Source organism: Podarcis erhardii, assembly GCF_964252035.2.
Source record: "Podarcis erhardii genome assembly, chromosome: 16".
NCBI lineage: Eukaryota > Metazoa > Chordata > Lepidosauria > Squamata > Lacertidae > Podarcis > Podarcis erhardii.
This window is the reverse complement of record NC_138514.1, coordinates 26,994,529-27,016,117: the sequence shown is the minus strand read 5'-3', so window position 1 is coordinate 27,016,117 and position 21,589 is coordinate 26,994,529. Positions and strand designations below refer to the sequence as shown.

Here is a 21,589-nt window from a genome sequence, read left to right as displayed (position 1 = left end):
TTCCAGCTTAGCTCCACAAGCCCCCACCCCACACAAGGCCTAAGAAGGAGGCAGAGCAAAAGAATCAGGCCATATTTTATTTCAAGAGCAAAGTCTCCTTACAGTTATGTACATTCAGTGGACAAGCTGCTCACCCTAGCACTCAATCCAAACGTATATCCTTGGGCACACACTGGCAGCTTCAACACGAACCGTTAAGTTGCATGGCTGGGGAGGCAAGCCACACCGGGACTGAAAAGCGCCATCGCTGGGCTCGGCCACGGCACACACATTTCTCATGCCAGGGGCAGCACCCCATCGGTCTCAGCAAGGGGGAAATGACAGGCGGGCCTAGGAACTGGCCGGAGGGGGCCGCCATGTCCGGAATGGGCTTCCCCACTGTTTGGGGGGGTGAAGAGGGAGGGAAATTAAGTGCCAACGAAAGAGGACTGGACAGCCAGGTACTGTCCTCCAGCCCAGACTGAACTGTGTCACCCTGATCCACTGCCACCCTCCACGGCTGTCTGCTGACACAGCAGGGAAGGGGAGAGTTTCATCCAATGAGGCTGTAACAGGAGGGGACGCAGGCCAAAGAGGCAGCACTGCCATCCCCAGTCAGGTGAGCCTGCGACATGCCAGCATGCAGCACCAATCTGCCTTCAGCACAGGTATCAGATCAGGACAGCCGCCAACCCAAATGCACACCTCCCGCGTCTGATCCAATTTCACACAGATTGTATAAGGTCTCCAAGCTTGTTCTAGGCACAGTAAGAAGTGAAGGGGGTGGGGAGAAGAGAGCCCCCCTCCGCTCACACTGCTGGCTTCTTAAATATGTCATTTTGCTCTCCACTTGACCCCCACCCTGTTATCCAACTGAGGACCCCCCCAACAGCACAGGTCACTGGTCACTAAAACCCAAAGCAATGCCATCTCTGGCTGCGGCAGGAGCACCTTCCCCAGCAGCTTGGGAAAGGGTGGGGGGAGCGGGTCTGGGGGGCCTGATCGTTGCCCGCAGGCTAAATGAAAGCCACGCATCTTCCGAGAGTTAAGGGGAGGAGGTCAGCACCTGAGCCCCGCTTTTGCAGCTTCTCCTGATGCAGAGATGCCCGCCAGATGGGACTGGAGCGAAGTTCCGTTTCCCAAAAAAAATGAAAGTAAGTTTTGACATGTAGAGAAAGGAGGATGAAAAACGCTGCACACCCTGAAGTCCTCTGAAGAGCAGCAGCAGCAATTGTCAAGAGAGAGAGAGAGAGCGCGCGACTGGTGATTCTGGCCTGAGGTGGCCTAACCCACCCCCTGGAAAACCCTCCAAGTCGCCCTGCGCCACACTCTTAACATGGAATGAATGGGAGGGAGCGAGGAGGGAGCCAGGTGTGCACACCTGAGCACAGTCCCACAGGGGGGCAGGATGCGCAGCCAAGTGAGAAAGTCCCTTCCCTGCCCCTCCTGCAGCCCCCCACTGAGAACCGCCCCCCCTACCCAGCAAGCACCGCCCACCCTAACTCCAGACGTCCAGGGAGTAGCGCCCCTTGGTCATCAGCTTCTTGACGTAATCCACAGCCTGCTGCTGGTTCATCTTCCCGTATTCAGCCACAATCTCGTAGAAGGCGTTTTGCACGTCGCGGGCCATGTTCCGGGCGTCGCTGCAAAGAGGAAGGCCCCCACAGAGAGGGGGAGGTCCTGTTAGGCCAAGTGCAGCTCTTATTTATTGTATTCATAACCCAACCGGGTCTCTCACTAGTCTGACAATCGAACCACACGGAGGTCTCTTCAGATTTGACTCAAGGGCAGGTTTTAGGATGCAGGTGGGCAGGGTAGGGAAACACACAGAGGGGTGAAATTTCAGTAGGCAGCTTCAGGTTAAAAAGGTAAAGGGGCCCCTGACCATTAGGTCCAGTCGTGAGCGACTCTGGGGTTGCGGCGCTCATCTCGCTTTACACGCTGAGGGAGCCGGTGTATAGCTTCCGGGTCTTGTGGCCAGCATGACTAAGCCGCTTCTGGCAAACCAGAGCAGCGCACGGAAATGCCGTTTACCTTCCTGCTGGAGTGGTACCTATTTATCTACTTGCACTTTGACGTGCTTTCGAACTGCTAGGTTGGCAGGAGCAGGGACCGAGCAATGGGAGCTCACCCCGTTGCAGGGATTCAAACCACCAACCTTCTGATCGGAAAGTCCTAGGCTCTGTGGTTTAACCCACAGCGCCACCCACGTCCCTAACCTTCAGGTTAGGCTGAAGCAAACTGTGAAAGGAGTTTTATGCAACTTAATGCAGCCTCATGGGAAAACATTTTTTTTGGAAAACGAGCAGAGGACTCATTGCATCCAAAGAGCAAGCCCTTGATTGAAACATCAGGAAGAACTTTCTGATAGTAAGAGCTGTTCAACAGTGGAACAGACTCACTCAGGAGGTTGTGGACTCTCCTTCACTGGAGGTTTTTAAGCAGAGGTTGGATGGCTGTCTGTCATGGGTGCTATGGTTGAGATTTCTGCATTGCGGGGGGTTGGACTAGATAACCCATGGGCTCCCAACTCTAAAATTCTACAATTCCAACTCTAAAATTCTACAACTCAAATCCTATGTCTTAATTTTTAATGGCTCACAGCTCAGTGAGAGAGCAGAAGGCACCAGGTTCTGGGAGGAAACCCTGCTCAACAAATGGACCTCATGTTGGTTTTGAAGACAGATTCCCCATCGTTTTGGGAGACAGGCATCATTTTCTTTCAACTGAAACACGGCTCTTGAGATACACAGGCTTTTGGTGGAGAAGTTCAGCAGGACTGTCTCCTCTTACAGATATAACTGGAGATTGGAAAAGACCTTAGCCCAGTTGCAGAGCACCTGCTTTGCATGCGGTAGGTCTCAGGTTCAATCCACAACGGCATATCCAGGTAAGGCCAGGGAGCCACTTCTAGGAGTGTAGAGTAGCCTCACTTCTGGGCTGAATTGAAGACCTGGAAGTTGCCTCAAGAGTCACCCAGGCCAACTCCTCTGCTCAAGGCAGGCTCTTCAAGGCAGGACAGACACAGCAACCGTCTGCTTGCATACCTCCTCACTAAAGGAGAGTCCACCTCCTCCTGAATCAGCTCATTCCGGTCTCGGAGCAGCTGAGGCGTTCAGGAAGTTTCTCCCAAACGTTTAGCCAAAAATTCTGCTCCTCTGCAGTTCCCAGCTGCCAGTTCCGGGTCTTGGCCTCCTTTTCCTGCCTGCTCCATCTTCTGCAGCTCAGAGAGGCAAAGGGACTGCAGCAGCAGCCTCAAGAGAGGGCTCTGCACACCCACAACCAAGCCCCCACTCACCCGCACACGTAGATGTGCCCATTTCCTTCGTGGATCAGCTTCCAGACATTCTCCTTGTTCTTCTTCAACAGGTGCTGGACGTAAATCTAGAGAAGCAAAAGCAGATTGAGGGGGTGGGATGGGGAACAGAAGCTGTTCAAGCTTGTGAAGTCTCCCAACTGTATCCTCTGCAGTCGTATCATAAGAAGCACAAAGCAACTTCCCACCAACCCAAACTCACTCACTCTCAAAACACACATAGGCAAACTCGGCCCTCCAGGTGTTTTGGGACTACAACTCCCATCATCCCTGAACACTGGTCCTGTTAGCTAGGGATGATGGGAGTCGTAGTCCCAAAACATCTGGAGGGCAGAGTTTGCCTAGGCCTGCCTTAAACGCTTTAGTTCGGCCCTTTCCAAGTTTGCTGGGGCTGATGGGAGTTGTAGTCAAAACATCTGGAAGGTGCCGGGTTAGCATACCGTGTGGCATCCACTAGGAGCAGCCAACATGGTAACTTCCAGGTGTTGATGGACTCTAGCCCCCATCAGTCCCCCAGGAAGCACAGGCAATGGCCAGGGATTATGGGAGTTATATTCCAGCAACACCCGGAAGGCATTACAGAATCTTATCCTCTGCTTCATTAAAACACACACACACACGGAAAATATTCTAGTCCTTATGATTGCAAAGGTGACTTGGCACATTTAAACGGAGAGGAGCTAAGGAAGACAACTCCGCTGAAGGGCCTAGGTGGACAATTGCAGTGGCCCTACCACAAACTCGATCAGGAGCATATATATTGGCCGGGCAAGAGTTCTTTGCCATGATGCCATGTTTCTCAGCTGCATGGGGGGGGGGGAGAGAGACAAGGGGGCGCCCATCCTCTCCCATCAGTGCAACCCCCTTCCCCACCCCCTGAAGGGGCCTGTCATCCCTTAGAAGTGATTTGTGTGCTGCCTTCACTTTTCAGATGCCCCACTGCTGATCTCCTCCTTTTTATGCTGATGCTCTTATGACAATTTGCATTTCATCCTGCATTCCTTATTGGAGTTGCAGTTATATAACTGTGTTGATCCTTACGCCAGACAGATAGGAGGACGTTGCGAAATTTATGTTGCAAGCGGTGAACTGCCACGTGGCCTTCGGATGAAGGACGGTACATCAATTTAATTAAGAGGAGGAAGACAAGAATGAAAAGGAGGAGGGCGGTAGCCTCACTGCAGTGCCAGAATTACGCTTGACAGATAAAGCCCTGCAAAAATCAAGGGAGGTGCACAGGATCACAGAGTTGGAGGAAGCCCAGAGGATCATCTAGTCCAACGCAGGAATACCTTCTGAGGTTGGTCCCTGGAGAAAGCGACGTTGAGCTGAGTGAGGGCCCCTTCCTTGAGAAGCTTGGCCAGCTCCTCCTTGTAGAGGTAGTCCTCGTTCTCGTGCCGACAACCGTAATAAAGCACCGTCTCGCCCACATCCTTGCCTGAAATGGAAAAAAACACCCCATCCTTCACTCTGGTGCAACTTATTGACAGGGCGCCCCATCTTGCGATGGAGGCTGCCTACTGCGCCTCTGCGTGAAACCCTGCTCTGAACTGGCCTCCCAATCGCAAGACTCATTTTATTTTATTTTATTAAACTTGTATCATGCCCTTACAAAGGAGCTCAGAGACAAAGAAGTGGGTTGCAGGGTGCCATCTAGTTTTCCCTCCCAAGGTGCCAGAGCCAAGACAGGGAGGAGTGCCCTCATTCTGATTTGGTATTCAGGCAACGCCAACATTGCCTGGCAGCATTGACCTCCATTGCATCAGGAAGCCAGTTCAGAGCAAGGGCAACGCTTCACGCCCTTGCTCTGATTGGACTTCACAACATTACTATGTTGCCTGGCAGCACTGGCCTACAAAGCACTGTTAAGTCAAATCAGAGCTAGACAGTGCTTCATGCTCCCACCCCAGCATTTTACAGGGAAAAAGAACTGCGGAAGCCATGGAGAAATCAGAGGTTTCTACAGGGACACCTCTCCATCTAAGTCATGCAAGGACAAATTTCAGGCAGGCAAGAGCAATTGCAGCAGGCACAGAGCACAGCCAATGAGCGGCCAGAGTCCCAAGGGCACTCTAGGCCTTGAGATCCCTCACCCCTAGTGCAGATTGTGGAATTCAACAACAAGCCATCCCATTTGCTACTGGCATGGCCAATCAGAGCCCAGTAAAGAGGGTGAGCTTGTTTGGAATGGCACCCACCTTGCTGCTTGAGCCAGCCCCGCTCCTGGATGAAGCCCATGAAGGGGGCAATGCCAGTGCCAGGCCCGATCATCAGGACGGGAGTGCTAGGCTTGAACGGCAGGCGGAACTGGGACTTCCGGACATACATGGGCACTGTGGACTTGTGCCCGTTCTCGTTGGGCTGCTTGTTCTTCAGCCAGCTGGTGGCCACCCCTTTGTTGATGCGGTCCGTCTTGGTCTTGTACTCCACCAGCACAGCGCAGATGTGGATGGAGTTGGGTTGCACCTGGGAATGGGGAGAGAAGAGAGGGAGAAGGCTGATGGCAGGGTTGGTGGAGGAACAACCAGCGACGGCCCTGCAGATGGTCCCAGTGACCAAGCCGGGATAGAACGGCTCAGCAGGCCCTGTCTTCCCCTCCCCCACCCTTCGCCCCCAAAAGTATCCAGGCTGCTGCATTAAAATGAAGAACCATGAAGGGCCAGGCACAGAATGCCAACTGTCAGTGCAGCTGGCGTGAGGGAAGTAGGAGGTCAGTTTGACCAGTCCTGGGGGAGGAATCCCCCACTAAAAAAAAAAGGACCCCTGGACGGTTAAGTCCAGTCAAAGGCGACTACAGGGTTGCGGCGCTCATCTCACTTTCAGGCATTTGCCCACAGACAGCTTTCCGGGTCATGTGACCAGCATAACTAAACCGTTTCTGGCACAATGGAAACCAGAGCGCATGGAAACACCGTTTACCTTCCTGCCACAGCGGTACCTATTTGAGTACTAGAACTGGCATGCTTTTGAGCTGCTAGGTTGGCAGGAGCTGGGACAGAGCAATGGGGATTTGAACCGCCAACCTTCTGATTGGCAAGCCCAAGAGGCTCAGTGGTTTAGACCACCCACATCCCTAACCTGCACTAAAGGCTAGCACTGGCAGATGGAAAGAACTGAATGCCACACATTAACCAGCAGACAAGGCCTGCTAAGGTGGGAACCTGCGGAAGCCCCGGAACACGTCCCTCCCCCCCCCTCCCTGCGCCTCCCGGTGCTCACCTTGGACGTCGAAGCGATGGAATAGTAGCGAGCCTGCAGGCGGGGCAGCAGCTCGCAGAGGTGGTCAATGGGGGGCCGGAGGGAGGGTGTGTCCTGCAAGATGGCCAGTATGTTCCTCCGGGCTTCAACGACCCAGCTGAGGTACAGCGACTGCGTGGATCAAGGAAAGAAGAGACGCCCTCCAGTGAGCCACATATTATGCTGGGCAGGCCCACAAAGAGATGCACTTGCTCGTCAGTGGTTCCTAAAGGGAGAAGTAGCGCCCCCTGGGGGCAGGGGCGGTGGGAGGACCTGGGGGTGGGATGCTAAAAGGCAAGGAGGGGTGTTGGGGGGTGGTCCCGGAGGTGTACATTTTGCTATGTATTTTGTGGTTTTTATATTTTAATTTTATGTTGTGAACTGCCCCAAGATCTACAAGCATTGGGCAGTATACAAATAATAAATAATAATAATAATAATAATAATAATGATGATGTATCTAATAGCTGGTATCACTGGATCAAGTTCATACGTTTTGTTGAATTAAACTAAATAGTTTTAATGGGATTGATTAATTAAATGTGCCATTTGTTGCTACTGTTTTAAATTTTATTCTGTTAGTGGGCTGTGCAAACCGCTCTTCTGAATAATGCTTTTTGGAGGGTAGGGGGCACTGGGAGTGAGTTCATAGAACTCAAAGGGGACAGCGGCTCAAAAAAGATTTGGGAATTACTGAGCTACAGGCTGTCCCCAGAAGAGGTGCTCCTCCCTGCCCTCACTTGTTAGAATGACCCACAATGATGCATGCAGACACAGAGAACTAAGAGGAGATTTTAGTGCAAAATGACTGTAAGGTCAGTTCTATGGCAGAAGACAAATACTGAAGGCTGAACGGACCTGAGCATGTGATCAGCTTAAGAATTTGTTTTCAGCACCATAAAGGATCCAAGCTGGTAGGGATGGGGAGACAAAGGGAATTCTCTCTCTGGTCAAAGCCCTGGAGAGACATTGCTAGTCTGCAAGGAGAATCCTGGAGGAAAGGGCCAGGAGGAGACCACTTCTTGCTCCCTGTCCTACCAAGCTAAGTGTGAGCTGGTGACCTGAGCTCACCTCCCTCCAGTCAGCTCAGTCAAGGGTCTTGTAAACAAACGCAGGGGTGAAAGATCATTTGAGCACAGATCATCTCTACGCTTACGTGAGCTGAAAGCAAGTCCTTGTGGGGTGCAAAATCAGGGCAAACCTCCAGCAATTTAAATTTCAAGAACTGCCGTTCTGGAAACTGGACGGTTCATCAGCTTGACGTAACAAAAGGAAATCAATTGGAAGGACTCCTAGGTTAGGGGGTGGGGGGGAGAATACGAGTTTTTGCCTCTCATCAATCAAAGCAGGAATCAGACATTCACTGAGGTGAAGCCACAAACAGGGAGTATGTGATCCACCTCTCTTCAACCACCAGATGCTGTTTCCTGCTGGACCACTGAACAAGACTCCTCTAACTCTTGATAGGGAAAGGGTTAAGCAGGCACAGGCACGCACATGCACACACTTGGCTGAAAAGCAGCCCCTGCCCCACTCAGTGTACCCACCACGCCCGACACACAACGACCAGCTCTGGAATTGCAGAACCCTAATCAACGTTTTCCGAAACATCGCCTCCACGCCACTAGGGGGAGCTAGCTGCGGAGGGTGTGGCCGGGACCTACCTTGCCTTCGGTGTGGGAGGAGGCCATCTTGCGCAGGTGCTCCTGCTGGGTGGGGTCTGTGGCGTACTGCGCCAGCTCGTAGAGGACGTTGGTGCGGGGCGGGTTCGTGATGTCCAAGTAGTAGGTCAGGGCTGTGCGGTAGGTCGTGGGGCAAGGGAACGGGTGCTTCTTGTTGGACTCCTCTGCAGGAAGGAGGCGGAGAGGGGAGAGTTGGGGAGCTGCGCTGCCACCAAGTACCGCTGCGGGGGTCTTTTTCTGAAAGTCCAGGCAGCTCCCCAACCCTTTGGTGGGCCTGCATGGGACATGGTTATCAAAGCAGTTTGATGCTGCTGTTCATGGTCTCAATTTGGAAATGGGGCTTCCCCTATAGAGATGGCCCCAAGAACCACCCCTGGGGATGCCCTGTGAGCTGTTCCATAAGCTATGGAAGTCCATGTGACTGGGGCTCATAATAATAATAATAATAATAATAATAATAATAATAATAATAATAATATTTTATTTATACCCTGCCCATCTGGCTGGGCTTCCCCAGCCACTCTGGATGGCTTCCAACAAAATATTAAAATACATCAAACAATTAAAGCATCAAACATTTAATGCATCAAACATTTAAAGCTTCCCTAAACAGGGCTGCCTTCAACAGTGGTCTCTCACACCCTGCGATTTTCCCATTTTCTTTCTCTTGAGATTAAGGCAGACCCCCACTCTCACTGAGTTTTGGTGGCAGAAGCGAATCCCCTGTGAAAAAAAGGCTGCAGCTCTTGGGACTTTTTAGTTTAGCGAAAAGGCAAGTGAGAGGTGACAGGATAGAAGTTTTCCAGAGATGGAAAGAAGATAAAGTCCCTACCTCAGAAGAATAGCAGATTATGCTGAATTCGCAAAAAAGACCGGAAGTATCAGAAATCAGGAAGACCAAAATTTCAATAAGGAATGGGGAAAATTTATAACTTAGTAGGAATGGAATAACACTTGTAGTTTAATGGTGAATTTTGGACATAATTGAAATGTAGAAGATTTCTATAATAATAAAAAAATGCAGGACGAAAGAACTATGGGAAATTTTAGCTCTGGGAGCTGTATGGGGGACTCCTAGAGACTCAGCACCCATAACAAACTCCAGCTCCCAGACTACTCTGAAGGAAGCCAGGACTGCTCAAAATGGTACCATAGTGCTTTGAATGTATTGTGTGAATGTGGCCATGGTGTGCTGTAAGGCATTAAATGATAATAATGAAGGAGGTTTGGGTAAAGGTAGCCATATTTCAAAAATATGGCAAAGTTGTTGAGGCTTGTTTTGTTTGGGCCAAAGTTGTTAGGCTTTATTTTATTTTATTTTATTTGCAAAATCTCAAAAAAGAAGTTTTTGAGCTATTTTTAAGGAAATTCACCAAAATCTAGACCTCCAACAGGGCTTGCCATACGTCCCAGAAACTTCAACGATTTCTGCCCAGACACTGCTCTCAGTGGAGGGTGCCTGCCTTATCTCCTGGTGAGCTGTTGACTTGAGATCACCTGCTTCCACTCAGCTCAGTCAAGGGTCTTGTAAACGAACGCAGGGGTGAAAGATCACTTGAGTGCAGATCATCTCTATGCTGACGTGAGCTATTTACATTTTGAGAACTGCCGTTCTGGAGACTGGACAGTTCATCAGCTTAACAAAATGAAAGGGAATAAATTGGAAGGACTGCTTTTCTGGGGTGGGGGAGAGAATACTCACCATCTAGATTGTTCAGAGAAATAACCATATCTAAATCTGCACCAAGGATTTCCCCAAGCTGGTTGACCAGCGAAGTGTCGTTGGCTGGGTACACAGCGACGTGGTCCCCAGATTCGTATCTGGCAAAGAGATCAAGAGAGAGGCCTTGTCTCACCTGGTCCATCTTTCAGAGCAGAGCCCCACGACACACACCATGAACAAAACTCTCCCAGGCTGCATGGAATTGAGGTCAAGGAGACCCAGACAGCATCTCTAGGTAGGGCTGGGGGAGGCCAGAAACCCTGCTTGAAACCCTGGAGACCCACTGCCAGTCAGTGTAGACAATACTGTGTTAGATGGACCGTGGGTCTGTCTATATTCCACTTAAAACACAATTGAAGAAATACAGTGGGATAAATGCATCTGATCAGGTCTCAGCATGTGATTGTATAAGAGAGTGATTATTGCACAAGGCTGGGATCTAGATTCTGTGTAGTGATCCGTGAAAATAATTCCGATGGGATCCTCTTGGACGTCTCTAGGGTTGCCATATTTCAAAAGCTGTTTTCTTTTGTTTTGGGCAAAGTTGTTAAGCTTTCCGATATGGAGCGTGGAAGCACCTACACTTTGGCTGCAGGGGACTATGGCTCTGGTAACCTGCAGGTTAATTACTGCAATGCTATTTGAGGCCCAAACTTACAGCAACCCTTGGGCTGCCATACGCCAGGGTTTTCCCCAACATTTTTACCAATTTCTGAAAATTCCACCCAGACGCTATTTTCAGCACACAAATCCAGGAGATTCCAGAAGTATGGCAGCCCTATTCTGCATTCATGCACTTCGCTTCCTGGAAGTACGATTTCGAAAAACCTGAGCTGCCAACACCTCATTGTCTAAACAGCAGCATCAACTTAAGGAAGACGTCGCATTGCTCGCTGCAAAGTCCTGCACATTTATAGTTGGAACTGAAGTCCCACTGAGTTCAGCAGAGCTTACTTCCAAGGAAGAGAATACAGGAGGACAGCCGAAGGGAGAGTTTCCACCAAGCTGCACTCATTTAGGCTAGAGACAGAGATCTGTGGCCCTCCAGATATCCTTGAACTCCCATCATCCATGACCATCACACATCCTTGGCATTTTCTTCCCTCCCCCCCCAAAAAAATCCATTTTAATAGAGGCCTCCCTAGCTCCAATCTTCCTTTATGCAAAATCATAAGCTAGGCATGGGGAAAGGATTGAAACACCAGAGAAAAACAGGCCCACTTTTACTTTAGGAGAATTTATACAAGTTGGGGTGGGTGGGGAGCAGAGTATTTGTACCCTTCAGGGATCAGTTATGCCCTCAGAAAATGCAAGATGGTTAAAATGCCTGGAAGTACAAAGCAAAATGTTGTGTCAATTAAACACAAGGCAGGCAAGAGGTTCACGAAAGGTAAGAGGAACTGTTTTTCTCCAGGCAACGTAAAACGAAGGGAACTGCCATTTTCAGGGGCAGTCTATCTCTGAGCATCACTTGCTGGCAGGGAGGACAGGAGAGAGACTATTATCATGTTCTGCAGATGGGATCCCTGGAAGAGACATCTGTCTACTGTGAGAATCAAGGGACAGCCCCAGACAGGTTCTGTTTTCTCCTGCTCCAGGAGAGCTCTTCAGATTTCAAGTCATGCAACAAACTCACGGAAGATGGGGTATGCAGGTGAATCAAATTCATTCTTAGACATTTTACCTGATTTTGGAGCCTGTAATATCCAGTTCCAGGTGCATGAGGTACCTGTCCCCGCCTTGGTTCAGCTTCCGATTCACAGAAACAGGTGCCAAGAAGGGGTTCTTGGCATCGAACGGCCTGGAATGAACCAAAAAGACCCATTAGACTTATTGCCCCACTGCAGTGGGGACACGGGGTTTGACACTTCCAAGGATTGCCCCCAAATGAATGTGTTCTCCCACCCCAGTAATAGTAACACCTTCACCTCAAGTTGAACTTATCATTATTGGGAAGGATATCAAAATGAAGGTATTGCCAAAAATGTTATTTTTATTCTTTTAGGCATTCTAGGTGCTAAAAGACCAGCAACAACTATTTATGTATGTGACCATTGCTTCTCGGATGTTAATGGCCCAGAGATGGAAAGAAGACAAAGTCCCTGCCAGAGAAGAATGGCAGATTAAGTTGGTGGATTATGCCAAAATGGCAAAAATGACCAGAGGAATCAGAAGCCAGGAAGACCAAAATTTTAATAAGGAATGGATAAAATACATAATCTGCCTTAAAAACCATTGCAAACAACTAAAAACATTAGGAGGATTGGAATAGCACTTGTAGTTTAATGTTGAATTTTGGGTATAAACGAGATGCGAAAGATTTGGATTAATATAAGAGATGCAGGAGGAAAAGGTTAATACCCACAAGGGAAGGAGGGAAGTTCAGCAGATTCTTTGGAATCTTGTTTTTATGCTGGTTGTTGGATAATTGTAAAATTTTAAAACCTGAAAAGCTTAATAATAATAATAATAATAATAATAATAATAATAATAATAGAGAAGGTGTTACTATTAGTATATAAAGCCCTTAACAATTTGGGACCAGTTTACTTCTGAGATTGTCTTACCCAATATACACACACTAGTCGTCTTCGATCTACGGAACTAGCGCTGTTACGGGTGCCATATAATACCCATTCCACATTTGTAAGAGATTGTGGAAGCACCTACACTTTGGCTGCAGTGGACTATGGCTCTGGTAACCTGCAGGTCAATTACTGCAATGCTATTTGAGGCCCAAACTTACAGTGACCCTTGGGGGGACAGCAGTCATGATAACAACCCTGCTGCTCGCACAAATATGGCACTTACGGTTTTTGGTTCTCGTAGCTCTTGAGGCGGCCCATTTCGCCCGTGTAAACCTTGTCGGGGTTGATGTCTGTGTGGACCACCAGCTCGTACTGCCGTATGCTGGGGGAGGAGAAGGAGAAGTCAGAGGCAAGGACAAAACGGCCAGCTTCTGAGCTCTCCAGAGGACAACAGAGGAGAGCCAAGCAGATGGTACTGCCCAGTTCTGAGACTTGGGACTGTTCCGGAAACATCAACAGGGGTCTGTGTGTGTGACCTGTGGCGTGACAGGGCCTTTTCGGGGGTGGTCCCCTTCTAGACATGGGTACTAGCGTATAAAACCCTACATGGCTTGGGAGCCTAGTAGCTAAAAGAGTGCCTTCTGCGATACTAACCAGATTTGACCCTGCGATAAACAGGTGAGGCCTTGTTGGTGCTGCTGTCACTGGGGGCTGCCTAGATGGTGCTGACTCATGACGGGGCCTTTTCAGTGGTGGCTCCCCAATTGTGGAAGGCCTTGCCTAGTGAGGTGCACCTGTATCCATCGTTATTGGCTTGCAGCAGGCATTTGAAATGCAATTCCTGTGGACTCAGGCGCATTGCTGGCTGAAGACTACTGTTCCAAGCAACCCCTTGGGATCACCAGATGAAATCATGTGTTTAACTTTCTAAACTGCTATTTTAAAAACCGAACTGTAATTGATTTTATGTGTTTGTTGTTTTAAATGTATCTAGTGTGCTCTAACCTGCTTTAAAAGGTTGTTTTGCTTTTGTTTTAAACAGTACGCTGTTTGCTGCCTTGAGGAGGAAGAGTGGGATATATTTTCAAGAAATAAAATTAATCATCATCAGACAGGACCAGGTTCAAAAGAGTTTACTGTTCCCATGTGGCAGTCTTGAGACAGAGACAATGGGTTGCACCAGACACACAAGGCCCATTAACTTCATTAAGAGTGAAAGGCAGATGCATACACTCCAGAGGGGCCCAGCTGTGGCCACACGGCAAGCCAACAGCAGAGCCGCATCTCCCACACTCAAACTGATGCTCCATCTGCAGCGGTTCTCAATCCCACCACCGCCACCATCTCTTAGGACTGACCTGGTTTCGTCTCCTGTGGCTTCCACGCCGAAATGTTCACAGACTGCTGGCCAGAACTGCTCACGCCACGTGATGAAATCTTCTTCCAGGCTGTCGATAGAAGCGATGGCAGGGTAGGGGGTGGGAAGCAAAGTTGTCATTTAGAACAAGACAGCAGCAAGCTGAATGCCAGTGCACCCCGCTGAAGGCAGAGGAGAGATGCCAGACCATCCTGGGAGGGCACTGGACCAATAATAATAATAATAATAATAATAATAATAATAATAATAATAATAATACCCCGCCCATCTGGCTGTGTTTCCCCAGCCACTCTGGGCAGCATACAGCACATAAAAAATGGCAAAAAAATTAGACATCAAAAATTTCCCTTAACAGGGTTGCCTTTAGATGTCTTCTAAAAGTCAGAGAGTTGTTTATTTCATCATCACTATCATCATTATTACTACTATTATTATATGCCTAGCATCTCAAGCCTTGTTTCAGGATCATGGATTAAAAGCTTCTTGCATGCACAGGTTAGAGAAAAAGTTCATTCCCCCACCCCACCCGCAACTTCTTTTGCTTCTCTCACGCTCAGCCCTCTCCACAATCACAGAAATGCCTCTTTAAAGTCCGAGCCACTTTTCTCAAAGCAGAACGTGCCACTCAAACTCTTCCAGCTAGTTTAAAGCCATTTGCTCTTAGCCACTTTCAAAAATGCTCAACTTCGTGGCTGCTGCATTTCTAGTCTTCTCAGCAGTTCCAGCAGATTTTTTTTTTAAAAAAGCATTCAGAATAGCATTTGTTAAAGGGTGAAAAGAGAAGGACAAATTTGGCACTTGAATTCCTAAAATCCTAGAATCGTAGAGTTGAAAGGGTCCCAAAGAAGTCATCTAGTCCAACCCCCAGAAATGAAGGAATATGCAGCTGTCCCATACGGGGATTTGAACCTGCAACCCACGCCAACTGAGCTATCCAGGCTGACCAAGGCTCACTTACTTCCCGTCGTCGTCTCCCAGCCCGAGTTCAAAGATCCGCTGGGCTCCAAGCTCTTCCAGCCTCTTGTCCACGTACTTCCCCATGGCGTTGAAATGCTCATAGGTCTTGTTCCCCAAGCCAAACACCTAAGAAAGCAACAACAACAACCGGCGTCAGCTTGTTGGCTCTTTTTGCAAAAGGCACATCTCTCTGGAGCTCAGGAACCAGTTTTGGTCTGGTAAAGATTCGAAGGCTTTGGCTTTGTTTAGCAAAGAAACTCAACACCGTGAGACGCGTTTTCTAAAAGTTGTGCGCAGGGTGGAGAAAGGAACTAGAACCACAGGTCTTTGGGTCTGGACCCTGGGGGAGGTTGCGTCAAAGTCATTGCCACCATGTTGAGCTCCAGCAACTCTCCCCTTAGGTCTTGCCCCAATGAGGCAGTTGGAAGGACTGAAGGTCCCCTGTCTCCCCACAGCCGCCTATGTCCCCTTGTCTCCTGGGTTTTTGGCAAGCGATCAGAGACTGCGCCTGTACACAACCAATCTCTCCTCTGCTCTATTCATTTCTCTGTGTGTTTGGGGAGACCAGGTAGGTGGTGAGCGGGTCACAGCAGGAGGGGGAGACGCCCTGGATTCTGTGACAGCCTGCCTCATCTCTGTCTCCTGGTCCCCCTCCTCTCCTGCCTCTGAGTCTGAACTGCTCTCTGTCACAGTCTCTTCCTGCTCACTAAACCCTGTTGCCTCTTCAGCTTCTGACACCTCCTCCTCCCAGTCTCCTCCTTCTTCTGCCTCTGACCACTCATCGTCATCCCGCCACCAATCCCCAGGCTCTGACCCTTCTTCCCCTGGGGATTCCCTGGGGGTTCCCCAGCTGGTGCCTCCCCCACTCCTCTGAATCTAGCCAGTCCATGACATCCACATTCTTCTGATGAGATGCTCATTTCGTCAGTTTCCCTGAGAGCCACAATATGGCAAGAGCAGGGGGCGGGGAGCCTCTGCAGGTTTAAGGGGCTGGGTATGTTTCAGGGCTAAAATCACTGAGGTTATTTGCCACTCAGAATTCAGATTCACTGGGAGAAGCTGTTGAATGGTTTATTTAAATATTAAGGTTCATTATTGTTTCACAAGATGTGCATCTCTTTAAAGGCCCGAGTAAATATCATGACCTAGTTTTACAGCTGTGAAGCAGTATAGCAGGTGCTGTTAAGTTGTGTTAATTAAGTTGTGTCAGCAGCGTGTACCTCTCTCAGTACCCTGGTGAATGGGTCATACTTATAGATTTAATGTAAGAGGAGTTTTTGTTTTTGTAATTAAAGTCAAGCAAAATATATTTCTTCATTGTTTCCTGAACGTGTGGTCTCCCCAGCATATTTTCTGCAGCGCAATAAATCTGCTAAATAGGAATCGACCTGACGAAAGATTTCAAAAATACTGGAGCAAATTTATATATATTATTTGAAAGAAAATTGTAAACACATGAAAATGTTTGGTAATGTGGAAAGAAAGAGCTAATTTACAAATGAGAGGGTGATTTTAAAAAGATCATATAAGGTAAAGAAGTAATTATAGAAATGGAATAAATATATTAAAGTTATAGGAAAGTCAGAAAGAGGGAGGGAAGGAGACTTCTGGAGGCGGCGCCAACGGCAATGGCGGTCTCCTTCTAGTTTGGAGGGAGAAGCTCCACGGAAATCGGGTCGTCCGCTACGGCGAAACGGAGACCCTTGCAAAAATCACAGGCAGGAGAAGCCTGTGACCGTGGGACTCGGCGGGCACCGGTAGCGCCCCCCGGATCAGCGAAGGGACCCCGTAAGGGGCTCCGGAGCGCAACGGGAGTCTGGCGCGGTGCTGAGAGTCGATCGCTCTTTCCGTGGGGTGAAGCCGCAAAGCTGTTGCCGGAGAGCGCTGACCTTTTTCCTGGGACAATTCAGCTGCTAAACAACAACCCGTGAGTAGGTGAAGTTTAAGAATTGGGACTTAAAGGAGGAAAAAAAGGATTAAATTGGCACTGAAGCAGGAAAGTGTAAACAGGAAGTCCGCCTTCCATTTCTGTATACAGTTCAAAGCAAAGACTCTTTAAGCTAAGACCTGGAGAGTGGTGTTCTAAAAGCCTCAAATCCGAACATCAAAGCAAAAGAACTCCCCCCCCCCCAGGCTATAGGAGGGGCGGGGAGAGGGAAAAGTGACTTTTTTCTACTTGTGGAACAAAAATAGAGACAATTACTTAACTCCAGGGAACGGACTGCCAGGTCCACTAGAATTGTTGCTGTGAGAGTCGCACTACTTATAGACATTGTAACTTTTTAATGGTTAACTCTGCAAAGGAGATATTTGCTGAAGGTCTTCTCTGGATTTGAAACTGTTGCTTGCTTTCTGGAGGGGGAGTTTGGAAAGTTGGAAAAGACTCTTTATTGTAACTTTAATGACTGTTTCAGTGTCCCCCTAGAGCAGGGGTCTGCACACTTGAAGACACTTGGACCCATTTCCGAAGAAAGAAAAAAAACTGGGAGCCGCAAAACTCGTCATTATAAAAATAACTTTTTTTGTCACTTTTTAATTATTTCTTTGTTTGACCCCTCAGAATTACTCCTCCTCAGAAATAAACGTTAAATTAACAAGTTACCTTTTTATGTGTGTGTGTTCTTCACTCCCCTTCAAAACAGGGACCAGCGTACATGCCCCCTTTCAATGCAGTGACCAGCGTACATGCCCCTTCCAATGTAGTGGGCGGGTGGGTGGGAAGGTGACGTCGGGACGGTGTGTGACTAACGCACGCACCGCCCCCATGCGACGTCACAGCCAGTACAGCGCCCGCCACAGTGGGGAGTGTCAGGGCGCACAATGCGCCTCCTCCCCTCGCTGGTATCCACCCCGGAGCCGAGGCAAAGGTGTAAAAGAGCCACATGCGGCTCCGGAGCTGCGGGTTGCAGACCCCTGCCCTAGAGGAACATTGAAATTGCACACCCAGCTGGGGGATTTTTCCATTCTTGACTCTGGGGACTTTCCACGGTAAGACCTGACCATGGGATTGACCTTGATTCACAGACAAAAGTGTGATGACAGATAGAACAACAAGATCTAGCAAGGCTATTGTCCAGCAGCCCAGCGCAGTTTCCCAGCACCGTAGATCATCTGTTCCCGGCCCTCCTGTGACACAGGGGGAAGATTTTGTACAAGCTTGGCCAAAAGGAATGGCTTCAGAAGGGGATTTTACTTCAGTGTTAAATAAAATTTATGAAAAATTGGAAGGCCTAAGCAAACAAGTTACTGAACAATCAACTAAAATAGACCAAAATACTGCCAGCATTAATAATTTGGGGCAGAAGGTGAATTCTAATACAGAATCTATTAAAAAATTGCTGGAAGAATCTGTGCCTAATCGAAAAATAGCTGAGGAAGCAAAAGAAAAAGCAGTGGCTGTAGAGGAAGAAATAAAACTGATGCGCAAGCAGATTGGGGACCATCAGTCACTTTTGTCTATGATCGAACTGAGGGAGAAACAGACCAATCTGAGGATCAGGGCAGTACCGGAACTTGAAAAAGATAACTTAAGTGATTACCTTACACAGGAATTTGAAAAATTTTGGAATTTGGAGGTGGAGCAAGACTTTAAGATAGTAAGGCAGACCAAGGTGACTGAATTCATGGGACTGGCAGAGATGACCGGCAGAATCCGTGACCAGAAGAGAGAGACAGTGGAAGAAGACTGGAAAAAATTCAAAATTTATCTTAAAAATTGTTGCAAAATTTCGGAATGTTAAGATGTCAAGGGATTGGATATAAAGAATTACAGCTGTAAAAATTGAAATCTAGAAAAAAAAAAAGCTTTAAAGAGAATTAAATATAAAAAGGGATGAAGGATTGCTAAAAAAAAAATTATAAAATAAGGATGCAGTGAAGGGGAGGTTTGGGGAAGTCGTGTTATGTTTGTTTGTTTTTTGTTTATGTTGTAAAATTAATAAAATTATTTAAAAAAAAAAAAAAAGACTTTAAGATAGTAAGTGCATTTAGACTTGGAAAGGGAGGGAGAAAGGACACGAACGAAAGAAGAGAGGGACAAAATACTGAGTGCGCACTTCCAGAAGACTTTGGAAATCAACAACTCAAGAGTGGAGATTTTTAAGGACATTCCAAAATATTTATTGGATCTTAGAACCAACTACAGAGATCTGGTGGCCCTACTGAGAAGAAACAGAATTGTTTTTAGATGGGAATTCCCCCAGGGGCTATCTTTTATCTTTAAAGGGAAAAAGCTCAAAATAAGATCAGTGGAAGACAAGGAAAAAATTTTGAGAGACTTCAAAGAAGACCTGCAAAAAGAAGTTCCAGAAGAGCTAAGAGCCTTAAAACCAGGAGTACTAGACACAGTACCAACACCTTTGGGATTGGATAAACTAGGAAAAATAATACCACCGTCAGAAGAAGAACTTTTGGGAGCAGTTGGAGGAAAATAGAATAACTACACCATGTCTCTGCAATTATTAAGTTGGAACATTCATGGATTTAACTCCCCGGAGAAGAGGAAGAAGGTCTTCTATTTATTGAAAAAGGAACAATTGAACTTAATTTGTTTACAAGAAACACATGTGATTAGGCTACATAGGAAAGTACTGATCAACAAAAGATTGGGCCAAGAGTTTATTTCATCGGACAAGGTTAAAAATAGAGGAGTTGTCATTTATGCTAAAGAGAGCCTATCACCGAAATTTGGAAGTCTGAAAGAGGGAGGGAAGGAGGTCAATGTTCTTTTTGAGTAATAATGTAAGCTTTGGATATGTACAATGAAATGAAATATGGAAAACTCAATAAAAATAATGATTAAAAAAAATAATAATCTGCTAAATACGCAACAGATGCAACTAGATTTTGAGGCAAAGAGCCTGAAATAGCCCCAATGCAGCTTCTTTTACACAAACACACATACCACATAGATATGTCAAACCTGGGCCCCGGAAAAAGAATGGCAGAGGGAGAAATAAAAATGCTCACTGCAAATTTGAGGCCGGAGAGGTCAGCGTCCGTTTCCTGCAGCCAATCGTAGAAATCCTGGGCGTTGTCTGTGGGATCCCCTTCTCCGTAAGTGGCCATACAGAAGACCGCTAGCGACTTATCGATCTCAGAGAGGCGGCTCAAGTCGGCCTGGGAATGAGAGTGGGGCAGCACGTAATGAGAGTGGGGCAGCAGCTCCTGAGAATGTCAAGAGTTCCCCAAAAGAATCCCAAACACCCCCGGGCATGTGATTTTAGGCAACTATCTTCCTTTGGTTGGAAACGTTATTTGGGACGAGCCAAGTGTTTGTGTGCAAGACAGATGTTGAAAGCACATTATGTCACCCACTCATCCCACGTCTCCAATGTGAAGGGGAGGACCATGCTTAGGTTGCAAGAAGGCAAAGTTACACAAAGCAATTACTGAAGCAATTCAGGGAAGGCCTTGCTTGTGGGAACAGCAGAGCAGGGCTTGTCCCTCATCACGTCAAGGACCCAAAAGGGCTGGATTTTGCAGAGAACATACCAGGTCGTACTCCTCTGGGTCAGCAGACATGCCCCGCATCCCATAACGATGGGCGTCTTTAGCAAGGCGGTTGGCAAATTCTTCACCAGTTCCCGTCTGAGATCCATAGAACACCACTATGTTTCTGCCCTGAGAAGGAAAGACAACTCAAGTCGGTTCAAAAACTCTGGGATCGCTCATCACCAAAGGCCTGGTCCAAACCTGCGCCTTAAGTGTTTCTGAATCGGTCTATGCAAAGTTGCTCTGCTCCACACTGGGGCAGCAGGAGAACGTGGTAAAACCCTCCCTGAACCCTCCATTTCAGACCGCAGGAAGGTACGGGGGAGAGTTTTGTGGGGGTTTGACGCAAATCGACCCAAATTTGCACTTCCTGACCCAGTACACAGATTGGACCACAGTTCCACATGCTCCTCTGAGTTTTGCAAGCTGGTCCTCAATTCAAGAAATGTATATTTTCAGAGTTTATGGGTGGGGGGGGGATGAGTGCAAAAATATTAGTATTTTAGGGAGAAATGCATGCAGTATAAATTCTGGTGGGGTTTTTTATTCAACAGCATTTATATACCACTTGATTGGCAGAGAGGGGCCATAGCTCAGAGGATCAGCTTTGCATGCAGAAGATCCTGGGTTCAATCCCTCCAGGTAGGGATGGGAAATATTCCCTGCTTGAAACCCTGGTGGTGTTGCCAGCCAGTGCAGGCCATACTGACCTAGACAGGCCAATGATCTGACTCTGTATAAGGCAGCTATCTTCCCATTCCAGCCCTTTCCTAAGAACCACAAGGACCAGAATCATCCTTAGGAACAGCTGGGAAAAGACTTCAGTCTGAAATCCTGGAGAGCCGCTGCTGCCACCCCGTGTAGGCAATACTGAGCCAGACAGATCAATGGTCTGACTTGGGACAAAGCTACTTCCTGCATTCCTAACCAGTATCACCATTCAGCTGGCTCAGTCACTCCATAGCAGAGGATCAAGGCTTGTGGACAATGCCTTAGGCAGCTTCCATTTCTAGCCTACTAGCTGAAAAGTATGAACATAATAAAAGCCAAACATACCGTCTTTTTCATTTTCTCAATGAAGCTGCCCTCATTTGTTGTCTTCTCTCTGGAGGAAAAAGAGATAGAGTTATAATATATATATATATATATGTGAAACTATTGAAATGTATATAACTGAAAATCATATATATATATATATATATATATATATATATATATATGCGCACACACACATATATTTATGATTTTCAGTTATATACATTTCAATAGTTTCACAGTCATTTTAACATTTCAAAA

At 47.6% G+C, this 21,589-nt stretch overlaps 1 protein-coding gene across 4 annotated transcripts in view; it reads right to left on the bottom strand.

Annotated features, from left to right (window-relative positions):
- Positions 1 to 57: 57 nt before the first annotated feature.
- POR (cytochrome p450 oxidoreductase) overlaps positions 58 to 21,589 on the bottom strand; it is an 89,082-nt gene continuing 67,550 nt past the window's right edge. For all 4 annotated transcript variants that reach the window (XM_081843517.1, XM_081843516.1, XM_081843515.1 and 1 more), the window contains 14 exons: positions 21,350 to 21,398; positions 20,294 to 20,422; positions 19,769 to 19,918; positions 14,802 to 14,926; positions 13,824 to 13,913; positions 12,749 to 12,847; positions 11,622 to 11,738; positions 9,917 to 10,035; positions 8,197 to 8,378; positions 6,515 to 6,664; positions 5,494 to 5,761; positions 4,588 to 4,733; positions 3,278 to 3,363; positions 58 to 1,622 (listed from right to left, as the gene is read on the bottom strand). In XM_081843517.1, coding sequence (XP_081699643.1) covers positions 1,478 to 1,622; positions 3,278 to 3,363; positions 4,588 to 4,733; positions 5,494 to 5,761; positions 6,515 to 6,664; positions 8,197 to 8,378; positions 9,917 to 10,035; positions 11,622 to 11,738; positions 12,749 to 12,847; positions 13,824 to 13,913; positions 14,802 to 14,926; positions 19,769 to 19,918; positions 20,294 to 20,422; positions 21,350 to 21,398 — 1,855 coding nt within the window. In that variant the 3' untranslated portion in view covers positions 58 to 1,477. The remainder of the gene's footprint in view (positions 1,623 to 3,277; positions 3,364 to 4,587; positions 4,734 to 5,493; positions 5,762 to 6,514; positions 6,665 to 8,196; positions 8,379 to 9,916; positions 10,036 to 11,621; positions 11,739 to 12,748; positions 12,848 to 13,823; positions 13,914 to 14,801; positions 14,927 to 19,768; positions 19,919 to 20,293; positions 20,423 to 21,349; positions 21,399 to 21,589) is intronic.